The sequence below is a fragment of the Macaca nemestrina genome, chromosome 13 (assembly GCF_043159975.1).
Source record: "Macaca nemestrina isolate mMacNem1 chromosome 13, mMacNem.hap1, whole genome shotgun sequence".
Classification (NCBI taxonomy): domain Eukaryota; kingdom Metazoa; phylum Chordata; class Mammalia; order Primates; family Cercopithecidae; genus Macaca; species Macaca nemestrina.
The window spans coordinates 9596221-9617915 of NC_092137.1; the positions used below are offsets into that span (position 1 = coordinate 9596221).

Sequence of the window (21695 nt, forward strand, 5' to 3'; positions counted from 1 at the left end):
TAAATGTCAAATCTAACTTCACCTTAGCACTGAAAGAAAATCTATGAAAACTTCTCTTCACCTTGTGGCCAAATTTTAAGTAACAGACAAATAAAAAAGGAATAGGTGCAAGTTAGCTAATTAGCTTTGTACCTATAGTAGTTCACAGGAGGAGAAAAAAAACACCTCCCGTGAACTACTGAAAGATTGAAATTATTCGTGAAATCACTTTCTTCGTCTTTGGAAACATAAGTTTGTTTCTGAGTTCACCCGATTTTCTACCCTCTACAGCAGACTGGTGGGCTTTTATTTTCTGAAGTGACTTTGGATTCCCCAGATAAGCCATTTGGTTTTTAGGACCTTTGCATAAGCATTTCAGTTTTTTATGACCTTTACATCACTTGCTGGGCCTTTCTATTCCTTCACCATTCCGAAAGGAGTAGGAACAAAAACTTGTATAATTTCTTTAAAAGCAAAAAAGTATTAATGTAAAGCCTAATTTTTTCATTATGTTGGAACTTTCGACATCCAAATAAGTAACACCAACTATATAACTGACGCCTCTAATGTGTTTGTATAAATTGAAGCTCATTGTAGAGAAAAATGAAAAATTGGGCCAGGTGCAGGGGCTCACGCCTGTAATCCCAGCACTTTGGGAGGCCGAGGCAGGTGGATCACAAGGTCAAGAGATCGAGACCATCCTGACCAACATGGTGAAACCGACTCTACTGAAAATACAAAAATTAGCTGGGTGTGGTGGCACGTGCCTGTAGTCCCAGCTACTCGGGAGGCTGAACGTGGAGGTGGAGGTTGCAGTGAGCTGAGATAGTGCCACTGCATTCCAGCCTGGTGACAGAGCGAGATGCCATCTCAAAAAAAAAAGAAAAATTGCACAAAACTAATAAGATTACATTTAAGTTTGTAAACTGCTTTTTTCCCAAAGTTGATACACAGTTCCATGTGCATTCTTTGTCTTTATAAATTTACTGAGCCATCAGTAAGTCATTTTCCAATGAATATGGTGTTATCTTCAAGTAAATGCTGTGCTCAAGGTGATTTACATGGTACTAATACATTATATGTACTTTATGCTGGAATAAAAAATAGCAGTAGCTGAGCATGGTGGCTTACGCCTATAATCCCAACATTTTGGGAGGTCAAGGTGGGCAGATGACAAGATCAGGAGTTTGAGACCATCCTGGTCAACATGGTGAAACCCTGTCTCTACTAAAAATACAAAAATTTGCTGGGTGTGGTGGCACGTGCCTGTAGTCAGTCCCAGCTACTCGGGAGGCTGTGGCAGGAGAATTGCTTGAATGTAGGAGGTGGAGGTTGCAGTGAGCCGAGATCACGCCATTGCACTCCAACCCGGGCAACAGTGTGAGACTCTGTCTCAAAAAAGAAAAAAAAAAGGAAAAGAAAAATAGCAGCAGTGGTGAGGTATTTACCTATGAGATTGCCCAGCTGTCAGACTTCATAGCATCATAGGTCATTGTCTGACTTGTGCCTTCATTCTGAGTTACTGAGCTCTTACTCTTATGCCACATAGTCCTAGCCCTTGAAATCAGTCTAATGAGGGAAGCAATCTTGGAAAGAGCTAGTCCCAGTATTGCTCAGTGGCATATAGAAGTGCATGATAAGTATGTGAAGACAGACAGTGCACCTCAGCAGTTGGGAAAAGCTTGGTAAATTAGGCAGCCCTTGTGCCAGGTGGTGAAAGATTGTTGGGAGTTACCAAGGAAAGAAGGCAGATGACAGCTGGCATACCAGCTCTATGGCATCCAAGAACCTGGTATGTTTGGGAACATGAGATGCTTTCTTTTCCTTTTTTTTTTTTTTTTTTTGTTTTTTTTGAGACAGAGTCTTGCTCTGTTGCCCAGGCTAGAGTGCAATGGCACGATCTCAGCTCACTTCTACCTCTGCCTCCCGGGTTCAAGCAGTTCTCTGCCTCAGCCTCCTGAGTAGCTGGGATTACAGGCGCCCGCCACCACGCCCAGCTGATTTTTGTACTTTTAGTGGAGATGGGGTTTCACCGTCTTGGCCAGGCTGGTCTTGAACTCCTGACCTCATGATCCACCCGCCTTGGCCTCCCAAAGTGCTGGGATTACAGGCATGAGCCACCGCACCTGGCCATGAGGTGCTTTCTTACTGCTGGAGCAGAAGTTAACTGAAGGAGAAAGGTGGGGACATAGGGAGATCGGTGGGGAAATGTAAGGTGGTACCAAATTAAGGAGCATCTTGTTAGCTTTCTGAAAAACATGTTGACATTTACTTTGCTTTTATTTCTTTTTTCTTTGCTCCTGGTATGTGTTTTGTAGGACTGGTATTGTTTCTTCAAGTCTATTCTAATTTTCTTTTCAGATTATACTGACTTGGCAATGAGCACTGTAAAGCAGACCCAGGCCATTCCATATACTGGTCCCTTTAATTTGCTCTATTACCAGTTGCAGAAGTTGACAGGTGTGTGTGTATTGAAATTCATTTCGTTGTTTTCTGTCTTTTTAAAGATAATTTTCTACCTTGAAAAGAATGTTACTTAATTTTGATAATTGTCTCAGAATTGTATGTTTTATTAATATATATGATCATGTTATTATTGCCTTTATGTGAAATTTTAGAAAATACACTCATATTCTTGCCTGATGGTCCTGTGAAAAAAAAATAAGAAAAACTTTAAAAAAATTAGAAAATATACTCAAAATTTTTTTTAATTCTGTAATACTTATCTTTGACCCACTTAAAATCTAGTAGTCTCTTTTCCTTGTTTGAAGTCTCTTTTACTTGACCATACCTAAAATTTTATCTGTTTCTTTTCTTTGATCAGTGAAAATAATTTTTCTGGCTCTATTGATACCAGTCTATACAGCAGGTTTTGTAAGAGTTCATGACCACTGGCCAAAGGCCAGTGAGAAAATAAACCTAGTCTGTTTTCATATTAGACCATTTGAGTTCGAGATTTTGTGTATTAACATCATGAGGGGCAGTGACTAAATTAAAAGGTGTGGACTTTCTGATAAAGCAAGAATACTTCATATTACAAAATATATTTTCCATCAGTCACGCTCTTTATGACTCATGAAGTACTACCATAAAATAAACCAGTAGAAAGAACCTTTTTTTAAAACCTCGGAACCTTGCACTAGTACAATCTGTCATAACATAGAAGGTTAATAAAATATGTCTGAACTGTCCTTGAGTAAGAGGATGCTAGAAAGACCAGAAAAGTCTCTTGAACAATAGAATTTCGCTGTAGAATGTTGAAGCTTACGAAGACAGAAGGTAGACGAAACTAGTTGGCAACAATTGACTAATTTTATGTCATACGTTAAAAGATGCTAGTAGAAGGCTAAATCTCTTGTATACAAAACATAGATGTTTGAACACCACTTAAGTTTGCTACTGATAAAATGTTTGATGTCCGAGGTAAATGCTACCTAGATAGATGAATGTTTGCAATACATGTTCAGACCTTTCCGTTGCTATACTTTGCTGTTTAAAAATTGACTATACAAATGAGTTACTAACTTTTTCATTGTGTAGCTGCTTTAACTGTCTCTATAAACAAATTAATGGTCTCTGGAAGATTATCAGAAAAGTATATACATCTTATAGTTACATCTTTCTTTCAGGTGATGTGGAAGAATTAGAAATTCAAGAAAAACCTGCTCTGAAAGTGTTCAAAAATATTACTGTAATACAAGAACCAGGCATGGTGGTATTAGAAGTAAGAAAAGATCATTTACCTAAACAATGAGAGAAAAAAGTTTTAAAAAGAGTTCATGAACAATTGTAGAGAATATTAGTTTCTTCCCAATTAGAAAAAGAATATTGTTGGAAAGTGTGTGTGTGTGTGTGTGTGTGTGTGTGTGTGTGTGTGTATCTCTCTTATAAAACCTGCTGTATATAAAACATATATATGTTTTAAGGACCAGCATTAAGTATTATTAAGTAGCTGAGCATTTTCTATGTAGTCACAAAAACCTAATAATAAATTAAGGGTTTGTATTTAGTATGTGTAGTAAGTATAGTCCTTTCATATAAATCTTACCTGATTTTATGGTATTCCAGGATGTCTTTAGTTATATCAAAAGGTTTTATAATTCTTAAGGAAAAAATTTAATTATGTTAAATTAAAACAAACTTAGGTACCACTCGTTAAAAGAGCAGAATTTTGAAGATTCAAATAAACAACAATAAAGTGACCCAAATCTGGAAAGGACAGAAATTATTAAATTAAGTGATGTGGTTCCTGTTAGAATTTTAAACTCCAGCTTGTGGAGTTTGGAAGACAGATACCAAAGGAATTGCATGGTTGATTTTGATAGATTGGCACCTGTTAAGTTTAAAGAAGGATTTTCAAAGTGAGTCCTACCATTGAATAGTCCAGGGAGGTATCTTATCTACTGCTATGCCCCAAGGTAGAATTGTATATAAATTGCCAAGGTAGATGGTCAACTATTTCATTCATACATTCTAATTTTTTTTTTCTTTTTTTGAGACGGAGTCTTGCTCTGTCACCCAGGCTGGAGTGCCGTGGTGTGATCTCAGCTCACTGCAACCTCCACCTCCCAGGTTCATACGATTCTCCTGCCTCAGCCTCCCGACTAGCTGGGACTACAGGTGCATGCCACCATGCCCAGCTAATTTTTGTACTTTTAGTTAGAGATGGGGTTTCGGCCGGGCGCGGTGGCTCAAGCCTGTAATCCCAGCACTTTGGGAGGCCGAGACGGGCGGATCACGAGGTCAGGAGTTCGAGACCATCCTGGCTAACACGGTGAAACCCCGTCTCTACTAAAAAATACAAAAAACTAGCCGGGCGAGGTGGCGGGCGCCTGTAGTCCCGGCCACTCGGGAGGCTGAGGCAGGAGAATGGCGTAAACCCGGGAGGCGGAGCTTGCAGTGAGCTGAGATCCGGCCACTGCACTCCAGCCTGGGCGACAGAGCGAGACTCCGTCTCAAAAAAAAAAAAAAAAAAAGAGATGGGGTTTCACCATGTTGGCCAGGATGGTCTTGAACTCCTGACCTCAAGTGATCCACCCACCTCGCATACATTCTATTTTTAAAACAAAAAAGATTTGTCAGCTTTGGTCCCAATACAATCCTGTGATTTAAGTCTAAATTTGATTCATAAGGCTAAAAGCAACTAAAGAAAGTATCAGGCCAGGCCTAGTGGCTCACAGCTGTAATCCCAGCACTTTGGGAGCCAAGGCGGGCGAATCACCTGAGGTCAGGAGTTCGAGACCACCCTGGCCAACATGGTGAAACCCCGTCTCTGCTAAAAGTACAAAAATTACCCAGAAGTGGTGGTGGGCACCAAAAGTCCCAGCTACTTGGGAGGCTGAGGCAGGAGAATCACTTGCATCTGGGAAGCAGAGGTTGCAGTGAGCCAAGATCGCACCACTGCACTCCAACGTGGGTGACAGAGTGAGACCCTGTCTCAAAAGAAAAAACGAAAAACAAAGTGTGAAAAGGAGTAGTTATCTATAAACATGAAGTTACATACAACAATATGTAAAATGTTAATATCAGAAAAAGGGAGAAAGTTATTAGAGACATTAATTTAGCTCATTCTACTAAATACTATTAGAGTCTGCGTATGATGGCTCACACTTGTAATCCTAGCACCTTGGGAGGCCAAGGTGGGCAGATCACTGGAACCCAGGAGTTCAAGACCAGCCTGGGTAACACAGCAAGACCCTGCCTCTATAATTCATTCATTCATTTATACATGCATAGTAGGTAATATATTTTTGTTCCTAGGGTAAACACGTCAGAGATTGTTTACCCTAGGAACAAAAGCCAGGGGATCTGAGGCTCAGTGTGAGAAGCAAAAGTAAATATTTTAAAATATTACGCTCTTGGCCAGGCGCTGTGGCTCCCACCTGTAATCCCAGCACTTTGGGAGGCCGAGGTGGGCAGATCACCTGAGGTCGGGAGTTCGAGACCAGCCTGACCAACATGGAGAAACCCCATCTCTACTAAAAATATAAAATTAGCCGGGCGTGGTGGTGCATGCCTGTAATCCCAGCTACTTGGGAGGCTGAGGCAGGAGAATCGCTTAAACCCAGGAGGCAGAGGTTGCAGTGAGCCAAGATCACGCCATTGCACTCCAGCCTGGGCAACAGGAGCAAAATTCCATCTCAAAAAAAAAAAAAGAAAAAAAATTACCCTCTTCACATTCTGTCTGTAGTCATATGCTATACTAAATATAAGCATTAGGAATTTGAGTTCAGTCCCAGTACCAGTAATTATCCTGTACAAGTTACTTTTGAGTCAGTTTTCTCTTTTATAAAATGAAATTAATTATGCTATTTGTTATGAAAATTAAATGATAATGCCTATAAAACATGTCAAAAGGAAGTGCTCAGTATAATTTTGTTCTTTATAGAATATTAGAGAAGTATTGTAGTATTAATTTCAGTAAACAGTGAGTCAGTGAATTTCAGTGAAAATACTGGAAGCAGTAGTTCCATATGTAGAGTCCATGGTTTGGTGGGTTGTAGTCGTAGCTTTTGTGGTTGGTCACTATAGGTAGGTCACTTCCTAATTCTGCCTTTTGCTTTCCAGTGGCTGGCAAACCCTTCTAATGATATGTATGCGGATACAGTAACAACTGTGATATTGGAAGTTCAGTCAAATCCCAAAATAAGAAAAGGTAAGAGTTCATTTATTTTTATCCTTTTTTTTTTTTTTTTTTTTTTGGAGACGGAGTCTAGCTCTGTTGCCCAGGCTGGAGTGCAGTAGCACAATCTCGGCTCACTGCAACCTCCGCCTCCCAGGTTCAAGCGATTCTCCTTCCTCAGCCTCCCGAGTAGCTGGGATTATAGGTGCCCACCACCACGCCCAGCTAATTTTTGTGTTTTTAGTAGAGATGGGGTTTCACTGTGTTGGCCAGGCTGGACTTGAACTCCTGACCTCGTGATCCACCTGCCTCAGCCTCCCAAAGTGCTGAGATTACAAGTGTGAGCCATCGCATCTGGCCACTCATTTTTATCCTTTAATTGTTTCATTTTTCTTATGTTTCTGTGAACTAAAAAGCAGTAAATAGACTCCTAACAAACTTGATCATTTCTGTGTGATCTTTAAGATATAAAATATACACAGCAATGCGTATTGTTAGTATTTTGCTTATTTTTATCCTGGCTCTTCACTAATACTGCAAAAACCTGGCTGTAGTTAAGACTAAGATAAAATCCTTTTAGAAGCAGTCCTGTTAAAAATAATTGAATCTGAAATTCCAGAATATTGATGAATTGAGCCAGTTAGATTAGGAAGATATGCTACTATCTTCATATTTAATAAAATTTGTTGAACAGAATTGAATCACCCTGTGGGACAATTTTCAAACAGAGAAAACAGTAAAGATATTTTTGTGTTATTTGATTCTATTTTATACTTAAGTCAGCATAATATGTCTTTTTTTTTTTTCTTTTTTTGAAACAAAGTCTTACTTTGTTGCCCAGGCTGCTCTCAAATGCCTGGGCTCAAATGATCCTCTCACTTCAGCCTCCTGAGTGGCTGAGACTACAGGCGTGAGCCACTGTACCCCGCTCTTTACATGTTTTGAGCTGTGAGTCTCTGGCATATGGAGTAGTCCTATGTGCTGTGCTGGGGAAAGTGACCGTACAGGAAGTATTCTGGGAAGCCTCAGCCTTTACCCTTCACATGCCATTAGATCCTGGGCTCTGAGAGAATATTATTGTTCTTTGAAAATACACAGTTAGTTAGTTCTTTGATTTCATGAGAAAAAAGTTTAGCAGACTACTTTATAATTCATTTCTTATGCTGCATCTGTAATATAAACAAATAAATACTTAGACAATCTAAATCTGTTATTCATTTGAGTCACTGGTATTTGAATTTGTTTTCAGTAATTGTAAGAATGATCGTTTGGACATCATTTGATAACTTGTTTTAGTTGAATTAACTCATGGGAAATGGCTCCTCCCATGTGCCTGTAACACAAGAGACAGCTGTGCGTTTATATAAGCCACAGAAGAATGCCGCACCCTTGATTCTTACATGATGCTTAGGGTCACAGTCTTAATCCTGGGGTACAAAATATTGACAGAAAAAATGCGGTTGTCAATTTTCTCTTACAGTTGGGCACGGTGGCTCACACTTGTAATCCTAGCACTTTGGGAGACTGAGGTGGGCGGATCCCTTAAGGTCAGGAGTCTGAGACCAGCCTGGCCAACATGGTGAAACCCTGTCTTTTCTAAATACACAAAAAAAATTAGCCTGGGGTGGTGGCAGGCACCTGTAATCCCAGCTACTCAGGAGGCTTAGGCACGAGAATTGCTTGAACCTGGGAGGCGGAGGTTGCAGTGAGCAGAGATCACGCCACTGCACTCCAGCCTGGGTGACAGAGTGATACTTCATCTCAAAAAAAAAAAAAAAAAAATTGTTTTTCTCTTACTTATCTTAGGTGGTAAAAATAAAGGTGTGCAGGGTGGGAAGGAGGATCTTTTTATTTATTTATTTATTTTTTTGAGACACAGTTTCGCTCTTGTTGCCCAGTCTGGAGTGCAATGGCCCAATCTCAGTTCACCGCAACCTCCGCCTCCTGGGTAGCTGGAATTACAGGTGTGCACCACCATGCCCGGCTAATTTTTCGTGTTTTTAGTAGAGTCAGGGTTTCTCCACGTTGGTCAGGCTGATCTCAAACTCCCAACCTCAGGTGATCTGTGCGCCTCAGCCTCCCAAAGTGCTGGGATTACAGGCATGAGCCACCGCACCCAGCTGCAGGAGGATTTTTTTATTTTTTTATTTTATTTTTATTTATTTTGAGATGGAGTCTCTGCCTATCACCCCGGCTGGAGTACAGTGGCGTGATCTCAGCTCACTGCAGCCTCCACCTCCTGGGTTCATGCGATTCTCCTGCCTCAGTCTCCTGAGTAGCTGGGATTAGAGGCATCCGCCACCACGCCTGGCTAATTTTTGAATTTTTAGTAGAGACGGGATTTCACCATGTTGGTCAGGCTGGTCTCAAACTCCTGACCTTGTGATCTGCCTGCCTTGGCCTCCCAAGGTGGTGGGATTACAGGCTTGAGCCACCACACCAGGCCTAGGAGGATCTTTTTAAAAGATCATGAGTAAGGAGTGGTGCAGAAGTTAGGAAAGTGGCGTGGGGAAGAGGGTTAGGTGCGGAGAGCAGAATCACGCCCAGGGGCTTTGGGCCACGCAGCTTTCAGCTCTAAGGCCTCCATCCTCTAAGAGCACAGCTGGCCTTCACTTCCTATCTTAGTCTGTTCAGTTCAAGTAAAATGCCACCAAGGTTGCTTTCTCTTCACTATATTCTGATGCCCTTTTGTAAAATGAAGTCTTTTTTGTAATAGTCAACTAATTAGAAATTGATATACTTTTCTGAAAAATGAAGTTTCTATGCAAAAATGGCATTTTTTTAGGCCGGTTAGGATGTTGTGTGACTGCAGGGTCTTTGGTGATGTTTAGGGTCTGAGCTCTGCCAGCCTGTTTTCCGTTTGGCAGAGGAGGGATCACAGAGATGTCAGGGTGGCATCGGCTGTTCTGATGAGGGCTCTGCCTAGCAGTGGCGCTGAAGAGCAAGAGGCGCTGTGGCATCAGATCATCTCCACAGAGCTCATGTGTGTCTCACACAGGAAGGAATGCATGGCCTGTCGTAGGTTGGTTTGCCTTTATCTTGATTATTTCTCTTAATGCTCCAGTCCAAAGTGAAATGTACCTTTACTCTAATCAGCAGTAATTGAATTTAAAATAATTATCACTATTTTATTAGTGATCCCTCTGACGCTAATAATAAAAACATTCATTCCTTTGGTTAGCCTCTGGCCATTGCAGCAGAGGTTCATTGCAGACAGGTCAGAACTGCGCTGTTTCCATGTGTTCCGTGTATTTAGCGTTTGTTGAGCTGGTTGGGTGCCTTGTGTTTCCTAGTTCTTCCCCATTTTGTAGTTTATGGAGAATGAGGTTTTATATTCCTCTGGGATGATGAAGTGCTTGCATATTTTCATTAACATTCGACAGATATTTACCGAGCACCCAAAGTGCTGGGATTACAGGCATGCCTCGAAATGCTTGCAAAACATCAGTGAACAAAGCAAACAGATCTGCCCCCTCCAAGGATCTGACATTCTGGTGTGTCCCAGGGCTTCCTGATAGGGTCTGGAGTTGGGCACATCCCATAGAGTCTTGCTGGCTATTGTAAGGACCTCAGACTTTCAGTGTGAGTAAAATGAGGCAATGCTGCAGAGCTTTGAGTGGGGCTGAGACAGGATCTGATAGTTTTTAAAGGATTACCGTGGTGCTTGCTGAAAGTAGACTGTTAAGAGGGCAAGCAAGAAAGTAGAGGCTCCAGCTGGGATCTGCTTCAGTCATGCAGGTGGCACACAGTGGCCCAGATTAGGGTGGAAGTCGTGGGGGTATCGCAAATGGCTGGATTCTGGAGTTGTTTTAATAAAGCCAGCAGTATTTCCTGTTGGATTAGCTGTAAGTGGTGACAGAAAGAGAACAGACAGGATGAACTTTAACATAATGATCCGGGGTATGTATGCGATACATTAGCATGGCGAGTTGTCACTCGTGGGGCTAAGTTTTAATAAGTAGCACTTGCTCCTTTCAAAGGTGACAAGTATTGCAAGAACTGGTACACATGACACTTACACTGCTCAGGAGGAAGTTGATTCTGTATATTTATTATTTATCACACTGACTTCTTCCTATCCAAACCTGGGATTTCCACATTGAGAGCAGAGTCAGCGACTGTGGCCCACAAGCCACACCTAGCCCGCCTGCTTTGGTAAGTACGGTGTTACCGAAGCACAGCCGTGCGCACTGGTTCATCTCCTCTGATGCCCGTTTCCTGCTACAGCAGCAGAATTGAGTCATTGCGACAGCGACCCTATGGTCTGCAAAGCCTAGAATGCCATCTGGCCATTTACAGAAAAAGTTGCCCTCTTCTCAAGGCACCTCTGTGAAACAATCCCATTCTTCCTTGATGGCACTTTTCTCCCTTTTCATAACTTAGCCTCCTGACACTTCAGTCCATATTCTGGAAACAACTTGTATTTGTATCTGCGGGGTGTGTGTGTGTGTGTGTCTCACCACCAACCTCAATTTTTGTGTCCCCATTCTTAACCAAAGGGGAAATCTTACATATTTTCAAAATACATTATTTTGTTTTTATATTCTATAACATTCTTCTGTTTTACATGGCACCTGTTTTCAGCATGTGTGTGTCCTGTTTTGACACACAGACCTATTAAGGACAGGCATACGTGTCGGACGATTGTATATTCTGTGTTTAATATGATCTCATGTGTCTGATGAGTTTGTCTAAATATTAATGCAGGAATTTGCAAATATATATATACATACATATATACACACACAAACTTTGGAAAGTTTCAGTAGTTTCATAGCTTAGATATTTATTTTTTAATATATTTTGTGAGACTGTTTTTACATGTCAATTAAGTGCTTATTTTAGTAATTAATAATAAAACTAATGATAATTAAAGTATAAAAGTTCTATTATGTAGCTTTCTTGGCTAGCACCTGGTTAGTTTTTTGTCTTTGTGTTTTTTTATATTTTTATTTTACTTTATTTTTCGAGACAGGGTCTCACTCTGATGCAGGCTAGAGTACAGTGGTGCGATCTCAGCTCACTGCAGCCTCGACCTCCTGGGCTCAAGTTGTCCTCCCACCTCAGCCCTCCAAGTAGCTGGAAATACAGATGTGTACCAGCATAGCTGGCTAATTTTTGTATTTTTTATAGAGACAGGGTTTCTCCATGTGGCCTAGGCTAGTCTCAAACGCCTGAGCTCAAGTGATCTACCCACCTTGGCCTCCCAGAGTGCTAGGATTACAGGTGTGAGCCTCTGCACCTGGGCTTTTTTTTTTTTTTTTTTTAAATGGAGATGGGGTCTCTCTATGTTGCCAAGGCTGGTCTCAAACTCCTGGGCTCAAGCAGTCCTCCCTTCTCAGCCTCCCAAAGTGCTGAGATTATAGGCGAGTAGTTAGTTGTATATACAGTTGAAATTCATGGATTAAAAAGAATTAGATGAACTATGGTTTGAATTATAGAATAGTTTAGGAGAAATGACAATTTTGGGTCTTTTCCATAGAGTAGATTGAAATAGGTATGTGGGAGTGCAGAATTGAGTTAATAAAGCTACACTTAGATGATATACTATTTTAAAAAGTCATAGTGTTACATGAGAAAGTAATTACTTGGGCTGAGAAATTGAAAGTGCATTGAAGAAATCATAATTTTTGAAGTCTCTTTGAAATGACAGAGTCTTAGCCAGGCATGGTAGCACACAAGTAGCCTAGCTACTTGAGAGGCTGAGATGAGAGGATCACTTGAGCCCAGGAGTTCAAGGTTACAGTGAGCTAGGATAGCACCACCGCACTCCAGCCTGGGCAACAGAGCATGACACACTTTCTAAGGAAAAAAAAGAAGAAAGAAATTGCAGTCTTATATTACATTTTCCTGTTGATAGGTGAGTCCATAAGATTATTTCTGGTATTTTCCCCCATTTCATACACACACACATGCACACACACATACACATGTATATATATAAAAAATATATAAAAGAGGAAGTTGATTATGTATATTTATTATTTATCAAACTGACTTCTTCCTATCTAAACTTTGGATTTTCATATTTGGACCAGCCCAGCTTTCAGCTCTAAGGCTCCCATCCTTCTAAGAGCTCAGCTGGCCTTCGCCTCCTATCTTAGTCTGTTCAATCCAGATCAGATGCCACCAAGGTTGCCTTCTCTTCATTATATTCTGATAGCCTTTTTGTAAAATGAAGTCTTTTTTGTTCGTTTTATATACATATATATATATATATATGAACATGAAATTAAATGGTAAAAATATTCATATATATAGGGTGTATGTGTGTTTTGTCTGAAGGATTTTAAAATTCTGCACTATTTTTTTGTGACAACATTATTGATACATAATTCACATACAATTCATCCATATAAAGTGTAGAATTCAGTGATTTTTTAGCATATTAAGGGTTGTACAACCATCACCACAATCAACTTTAAAACATTTACCTCACACCAGGCCAGACATGGTGACTCACACCTGTAATCCCAGCACTTTGGGAGGCCCAGGGGAGCAGATTGCTTGAACCCAGGAGTTTGAGACCAGCTTGGAAAGCATGGTGAAACCCCGTCTCTACACACACACAAACACACACACACACACACACACACACACAAAATTAGCCGGGCATGGTGGTGCATGCATGTAGTCCCAGCTACCTGGGAGGCTGAGGTGAGAGGATCACCGGAGCCCGGAGGTTAAGGCTGCAGTGAGTTGTGATCACACCACTACAGTCCAGCCTGGGCAACAGAGCAAGACCCTGTCTCTAAATCAATAAATAAATAAACAACCACCTCCAAAAAGGAACCCCATATCCCTTACTTGTGATGCCCCAATCTCTATATTCTCCCCAACTCAAAGCAACCACTGAGTTACTTCCCGCCTCCCTGGATGTGCCTGTTCTCAGCGTTTCAGATAAATGGAATCATACAATATATAGCCTTTGATGACTGGGCTCCTTCACTATGCTGTGTTCACGGTTCATCCGTCTTCACATAAATTGGTCCTTCATTCCTTTTTATAGCCAAATAATTTCCCATCGTGTGGACACAACACATTTTGTTTATCCATTCATCCGTTGATGGATACTTTGGTTGTTTCTATTTTACGGCTTTTATGAATAGTGCCACCATGGAGATTTGGATGTCAGTTTTTCGGTAGATACACGCTTTCATTTCTCTTGGATCTATACCGAGGAGTAGAATTACTGGGTCAAATGCTCACTGTTTAACTTTCTGGGGAAGCGCCAGACCATGAGCTCTGCGCTCTTTTGCTACTGGTGACACACTGAGCTGTGGAATGAGGGGTCAGAGCATGTCTGAAACTCCATATTAAGGGGGCTAATCTTCCCAAACTGTCAGGTTTCTTTGTTTGGGAAGGAAAGCTGAGTAATTTAATAGACAAGTTATTTTAAATTTAATTTTTATTAAAATAATATCTAATAGAATGCTAAATTTATACCACATTTTAGATAAAAGACTTCATAGATCTCTGAGCTTGAATATGCCCCTAGAATTCCTGGAGTTATTTTAATTGCCCGTGATCATAAATGTAAAGTTTGAGAAATGTGGGAAATAAAACTAAAAGTAATATGAAGTGCCATTTTGTGGTTCTTTAATAAGAACATGAAATATTGGAGAAAGGGTAAAAAGATGTAATAGAAAAATTTTTTAAAAATACAAATAAAAAGAACATGAAATTAAATGATGAAAGTATCCATTTCCTTTAGCAGGCAAATAATACAAGCCCATGCTTGTCACTTTAAGGATTCCATAGTTAACCACTTTAACTTATCAGTAACCAGATTCTGATTATTGATTTGGAAATTATTCTGAATAGGAATTTAGAAATTGAACTCTGTCGCTTTTTTTTTTTCCAGGTGCAGTACAGAAGGTTTCTAAAAAATTAGAAATGCACGTTTATAGCAAGAGGTTGGAGATCATGCTTCAGTAAGTTTTTCACCCATTATTTCTCAACAAGGTAGTGACAGTGGGCTAGAAGGAGGCCTGGATTCGGCTCTGGCTCCTACAAGGACTGGGGTGTGGCTCTGACCAGGCCACTGCACTGCTCTGAGGCCTGCTTCTCTGTCAGGAAGGAGAGGGGTTGGAACCGTTCCCTGCCAGCTCCGCACTCACCTGTGGCCTGCTAGGTCAGCCATTGGTGTTTCATGTAATACACTGCTTCAGGATGCTGGCACAGTCAGCGAGGGTTAAAACATTCTCTTCAAGGACAAGTACAGAAATCTTAGCTGAATGTTACTGTATCTTCAAGAATTATTTTATGTATTGTTAAATGTGAATTCTTTGTAAAATAGTGTTCTTCTAGACTCTTAGATAGTCTGTAAGCGATGAATTACCTTTAAACTAAGTATTTCTCTTTATTTTATTTTATGTTATTTTTATTTTTGGGAGATAGAGTCTTGCTCCATTGCCCAGACTGGAATACAGCGGCGTGATCTCGGCTCACTGCAGCCTCAACTCCCAGGCTCAAGCAATCTGCCTTAGCCTCCCGAGTAGCTGGGATCACAGGCTCGCACCACCATGCCCACTTAATTTTATTTTTTTGGAGAGACAGGGTCTCCCTATGTTGCCCAGGCTGGTCTCAAATTCCTGGGCTCAAGGGATCCTCCTGTCTTGGCTTCCCCAAATGCTGGAATTATAGCCGTGAGCCCTCACCCCATTAGACATTTTAACAAAGTAAGGTGTCCTCCTAGTTTAGAAGGCTTTTATGATTTCTGTCCGTTCCTTCCTTTCCCCAAAATTCTACACTAACGTTTTTTTTTTGTTTTTTTGTTTTTTTTGTAGACATAAACTTTCATTTCACTCTGTTGCCCAGGCTAGAGTGCAATGGCGCAATCTCGGCTCACTGCACTCTCCACCTCCCAGGTTCAAGCGATTCTCCTGCCTCCACCTCCCAGCAGCTGGGACTACAGGCATGTGACACCACACCCAGCTAATTTTTGTATTTTTAGTAGAGACAGGGTTTCACCATATTGGCCAGGCTGGTCACGGACTCCTGGCCTTGTGATCCACCTGCCTCCGTCTGCCAAAGTGCTGGGATTATAGGCGTGAGCCACCGCACCCGGCCCACTAAAGCAGCAGTTTGGTGGCTTTAAAAAAAAAAAAAAAAAAAGATAGGCTTTACATGATGACTTTGCTTATAGAAGTTGTCATACATCTTCAAAACAGTATTCTCTGTGTTGTCATTTTGATTTTAAAGAACATTCCTCTCATACAAAACCAGCTAACAGTGCAGGCACAGTGATTTCCATGGCTGTTGAAAAGGCCACAGATTTTACTGGTTCCTACCCCTGGAGCCTCTGTTCTCTCAAACTCATTTTGCAGAGGACTTAACTCTGCCAGTGTTGAAGTCTGAGTATCTTAATCATTTTTACATCCTTGACCCCTTTGGCAGTCAGGTAAGGCTGTGGGGCGGGGGGCGGGAGACATACATATATGCAGTTCTACCTTTGATTTCAAGGAGGTTAGACAACCCCCTCCCCACCGGCTATCCCGGGACCCCAGGTTAAAGAGCCCTATTGTAGAAGGTGGGTGTTGGTGACCAGGGACTTGACTACAACAGTCCTGTTGGTGGCTCTGTTCCCAGAGGCTCTACAGAAATAGAAAACCTGTGTGACCCTGCACTGGCCCCGCTCTCCCACGTGCTGCAGTCAGGGTGCAGAGTGGAAGTTCACATCACTGCAGCTGGTCCTCGGGAGCCATGGGGAGGGCAGTCTGTGGGAGGCCGTGGCTCTTCACTGGACCTTCACTCTGGCCTTCCTCCCTGTCCTCCTGACACCACTCCTCCCACCTCCCCTTCCTCTCCCTCACCTCTCACAAATACACCAGAACTATTCAACTCTGAGGAACAAGAGTGTGAGACAGCCTCCATTCGACCCAGGAATGGGAGGTTCCCATGTCCTGAAACTTCAAAGCCAGTCGTACCCTTAAAAATGCAGCTGTTTCCCCAGTTGTTTAAATACTTAGGATTAGATAGGAGTAAATGTATTGGTTTCTTTAGACAAGCCAACAGTGGATCACATGGAAATAAAACCTTTTTTTCCTATCCTTTTGAATACATTTCTGTATTTAAAATATAATCTTTTTGGCTGGGTGTGGTGGCCCACACCTGCAGTCCCAGCACTTAGGGAGGCCAAGGCAGGTGGATCACTTGAGATCAGGAGTTTGAGACCAGCCTGGCCAACATGGCAAAACCCCATCTAAAGTACCCCTACTAAAAATACAAAAATGAGCCAGGTGTGCTGGCAGGTGCTTGTAATCCCAACTACTCAGGAGGCTGAGGGAGGAGAATTGCTTAAACCAGGAAGCAGAGGTTGCAGTGGGCCAAGATCATGACATACACTCCAGCCGGGGCAACAAGCAAGACTCAGTCTCAAAATAAATAAATAAAATATAATCTTTTCTTTTGGGCTAGGGTCCCAGCTAACTTTATTCACACATATGACGAACAGTAACTGCCTGAAGATGCAAGCAGTTGATTCCCACTCCCCGCTTCCCCAGCTTACTATGGTGTTGTCAGTGCTTAACTGTCCTAGGCTGACCATGGTCCGTGGGTCGTAGAGTCACTGCCTGCCTTTCTTACCTGCACTCAGCCTGCCGGTGGACTGCTATTTCCCAACACCTCTGTACCAGTGGGGACGATGTTGAAATTAATGATCAAAACTGTTTCTCTCGATGACAGAGGCAATGTCTTAGTGCCTTCTGTATCCCCAGCTCCTAGCACAGCACCTGCCGCATAGAAGATGCTCAGTAAGTACCGAGTTTAATTAAAGTAGGAGTGGACAGCTAGTGGGCTTGGGAGCCGTTTAAACCTGGATACCTGGATTTGAATGCCAGCTCAGCTGTTGACTAGTTCTGAGGCTTTAAGCAAATCACTTAACTTCTGTGTCTTGTTTTCTTCACATGTAAAAGAGGATCCTTACCAAAATTATTCTAGGTTAAGATAATGTATATAAACCACCTAGCATGATGCCTGCTAAATAGATCATTCTTGAATAATAGCTGTGTATTTTCCCTGTTTTATAAACTTAATGAGCTGTATCAAGGCAAATAAGAAGCTTGTCTCAAGAATAAATACAGGCTGGGCATGGTGGCTCATGCCTGTAATCCCAACACTTTGGGAGGCTGAGGCAGGTGGATCACTTGAGGCTAGGAGTTCAAGACCAGCCTGGCCAACATGGTGAAACCCTGACTCTACTAAAAATACAAAAATTAGCCAACTGCAGTGGTGCACACCTGTAATCCCAGCTACTCAGGAGGCTGAGGCAGGAGAATCAAGTGAAGTGAAGGCATAAATAATCTATGCTCCCACTCAACAGTCTACTTTTGCATGTTGGCATTTGCTTCCAGTGTTTCCAACATTTTTTTCACGTTGTTCTTTCTATATTATTATGTTTGAATCTGGGAGGCGGAGGTTGCAGTGAGCTGGACTCTAGCCACTGCACTCAAGCCTGGGCAACAGAGCAAGACTCCATGTCAAAAAAAAAAAAGTAAATACAGTGTTCTACTTTAGAACTAGGACCTATCTTCTGTTTTACTTTTTTCCTTAAATATGTAAAGCTGGGCTTTTTCACTAATCCTGCATTTCTGCTTATTTTAAGGGACATATTTGGAGAAGACTGTATAAGTGTAAAGGACGACTCTATTCTTAGTGTCACAGTGGACGGGAAAACTGCCAACCTTAACTTGGAGACACGGGTATGTAGCTGCTCTTTCCTACGTTTCATAACATTTTGGGAAGTAAAGTGAAGGCATAAATAATCTGTGCTCCCACTCAACAGTCTACTTTTGCATATTGGCATTTGCTTCCAGTGTTTCCAACATTTTTTTCACGTTGTTCTTTCTATATTATTATGTTTGAAGTTTTCCGTGTTTTTCCGGGTCACTGCATAGTACAAGATTCCCGTGTATGCCACTCCATTGCTGTCCTTTTCCATAGTACAGCTCACTTCACCTCAGACCTTCTCTAGTTTGGCATCTTGTTGACTCTCTAGCTGCTCTTCTGTTTGCACCAGCAAGATCCAAGTGGATTTTCCAAACAATAAGGTTTGAGAGGCCAGGTGCGGTGGCTTACACCTGTAATCCCAGCACTTTGGGAGGCTGAGGCAGGCGGATCACCTGAGGTTAGGAGTTCGAGACCAGCCTGACCAACATGGAGAAACCCCATCTCTTAAAAAAAAAAAAAAAAATTAGCCAGGCATGATGGCAGGTGCCTGTATTCCCAGCTACTTAGAAGGCTGAGGCAGGAGAATCCCTTGAACCTGGGAGGCAGAGGTGGCAATGAGCTGAGAGATCACACCATTGCACTTCAGCCTGGGTGACAGAGACTCTGTCTCAAAAAAAAAAAAAAAAAGATACCTGCATTCATATGTTAATTGCAGCACGATTCACAATAGCAAATATATGGCCTCAACCTAAGTGTCCATAAGCAGAAGAATGGAAAAGGAAAATGTGGTATATGTACACAATGGAATACTATTCAGCCATCAAAAAGAATGGAATTATGTCCCTTGCAGCAATATGGATGGAACTGGAGATCTTTAGTGAAATAAGCCAGGCACAGAAAGTTAGGTATCCCATCTTCTCACTGAGAAGTATACTAAAAAAATGTACACACATGGCCATAGAGAGTGGAATGATACACCATGGAAACTCAGAAGGGTGTCGGGGCGGGTGATGGGTACAGGGTTTGCTGTCCAGGTGATGGATGCCCAGAAAGCCCTGATTAGACCATTGAGCTCTCTCTACATGTAACAAAACTGCACATGTGCCCCATACATTTGTACCAGCAAAAGATGAGGCAGGTTTATTCATGTGCACAGTTGTCCACTATGTATTGTTTTTTGTTTTTTTTTTTTTGAGACGGAGTCTCGCTCTGTCGCCCAGACTGGAGTGCAGTGGCCGGATCTCAGCTCACTGCAAGCTCCGCCTCCCGGGTTTACGCTATTCTCCTGCCTCAGCCTCCCGAGTAGCTGGGACTACAGGCGCCAGCCACCTCGCCCGGCTAGTTTTTTGTATTTTTTAGTAGAGACGGGGTTTCACAGTGTTAGCCAGGATGGTCTCGATCTCCTGACCTCGTGATCCGCCCATCTCGGCCTCCCAAAGTGCTGGGATTACAGGCTTGAGCCACCGCGCCCGGCCTCACTATGTATTGTTGAGTGAAAAAAAAAAAGTTACAAGATAGTACATATAAGAAATTGTACTTTTTTTGTTTTTAATACATATGTTATATATATATATAATTATATATATGTGTTACTACACTGAAATGGTAACCGTAGTTATCATTAGGTCGTAAGTGGTCTTTTCCTCTTTCCTAAGTTTTTAATGGGAAATGTTTATGGTATGATAAAAACCTTCTTTAAACAGCATATAGTGTTTTGTAGTTGAGCTTTAAGAAGTAACTAGAGGCCAGGCACGGTGGCTCACGCCTATAATCCCAGTACTTTGGGAGGCCGAGGCACGTAGATCACAAGGTCAGGAGCTCGAGACAAGCCTGGCCAACATAGTGAAACCCTGTCTCTACTAAAAATACAAAAAATTAGCTAGGCATGGTGGTGGGCGCCTATAATCCCAGTTACTCGGGAGGCTGAGGCAGGAGAATGGCGTGAACCCGGGAGGCGGAGCTTGCAGTGAGCTGAGATCGCACCACTGCACTCCAGCCTGGGTGACAGTGCAAGACTCTGTCTCAAAAAAAAAAAAAAAAAAAAAAAAAAAAAAGCCGGGTGCCGTGACTCACACCTGTAATCCTAGCACTTTGGGAGGCTGAGGCAGGCGGATTGCCTGAGCTGAGGAATCCAAAAGTAGCCCGGGCAACACAGTTAAACCCCGTCTCTACTAAAAAAATACAAAAAAATTAGCCAGGCATGGCGGCAGGTGCTTGTAGTCCCAGCTACTCGGGAGGCTGAGGCAGGAGAATTGCTTGAACCAGGGAGGCAGAGGTTGCAGTGAGCCGAGATCATGTTATTGCACTCCAGCCTGGACGATAGAGCGAGACTCCATCTCCAAAAAAAAAAAAAAGAACTAGAGGCCAGGCGTGGTGGCTCATGCCTGTAATCCCAACACTTTGGGAGGCCAAGGTGGGTAGATCATCTGAGGTCAAGAGTTTGAGACCAGCATAGCCAACATGGTGAAGCCCCATCTCTACTAAAAATACAAAAATTAGCCAGGCGTGGTGGTGCACCTGTAATCCCACCTACTTGGGAGGCTGAGGCAGGAGAACCTGGGAATCACTTTAACCCGAGAGACGGAGGTTGCAGTGAGCTGAGATCACATCACTGCACTCCAGCCTGGGCAACAGAGCAAGACTGTCTCAAAACAACAACAAAAACGAAGTAACTAGAAGATTATTCGTGATTTTCAATCAAATTCAATACCAAATGTTGAGTAGATAGCCACATCCATTCCTTGCCAAGTAATTTGTGTGGCATAGATGAACTTCCCTGGAGTATCATTTACCGGATCAAAATGTGGGCTTTGATGTAAATGTAGTTTACTAGACTTTTCCCCAGTCTTTCCCCCCTGCATCAAATCATCACTAATTCGGACCATCGTGCCGTCAGGAAGCACTGCACGCCCACAAGTGTGTAGGGCGGCCCTTCTGTTTCATGGTAATCAGTCCCACTGTGACCTCTGCCCACAGAGATGGCTGTTCTTTTTTTTGAGACCAGGTCTCGCTGTGCCGCCCAGACTGGAGTGCAGTGGTGCAATCACAGCTCACTGCAGCCTCAACCTCCCCGGCTCAGTGATCCTCCCACCTCAGCCTCTTGAGTATCTGGGACCACAGGTACACGCCACCACACCTGGCTAATTTTTTATGAGATGATGGTTTTTTAAGAGTATTCATTTATCTTCCATATAATGATTCTAGACTTAATGCTAACAAAGTCTTGTTTGTGCCTCACTTTCAGACTGTAGAATGTGAAGAGGGAAGCGAAGATGACGAATCTCTCCGAGAAATGGTGGAGCTGGCTGCACAGAGGCTGTACGAGGCCCTGACGCCGGTTCACTGACACTGTTCCTGTATATGAACTTCTAAAAACCCTTGACTGTACTTCTGTTACCTAAAATAAAATGCATTCGTTTCTCTG

General features: G+C 42.2%; 1 protein-coding gene and 1 long non-coding RNA gene across 3 annotated transcripts in view; one reads left to right on the forward strand and one right to left on the reverse strand.

Moving 5' to 3' along the window:
* The window catches only part of LOC105486570 (cleavage and polyadenylation specific factor 3), a 51885-nt gene extending 30190 nt beyond the window's left edge, over window positions 1-21695 (forward strand). The window contains exons 13-18 of one of the 2 annotated variants that reach the window (XM_071076208.1): window positions 2341-2439; window positions 3609-3703; window positions 6547-6634; window positions 14466-14535; window positions 18207-18303; window positions 21516-21695. In XM_071076208.1, the coding sequence (XP_070932309.1) occupies window positions 2341-2439; window positions 3609-3703; window positions 6547-6634; window positions 14466-14535; window positions 18207-18303; window positions 21516-21617 (551 nt within the window). In that variant the 3' untranslated portion in view covers window positions 21618-21695. Of the gene's footprint in view, window positions 1-2340; window positions 2440-3608; window positions 3704-6546; window positions 6635-14465; window positions 14536-17198; window positions 17329-18206; window positions 18304-21515 lie in introns of those variants that run through there. The other variant, XM_071076207.1, reaches the window with a different exon arrangement.
* On the reverse strand, window positions 2535-17319 carry LOC139357765 (uncharacterized). Its single transcript, XR_011611439.1, has 3 exons — window positions 17189-17319; window positions 10258-10444; window positions 2535-2627 (listed from the first exon to the last, which is right to left on the reverse strand). It is a non-coding gene; the product is annotated as an uncharacterized lncRNA (long non-coding RNA).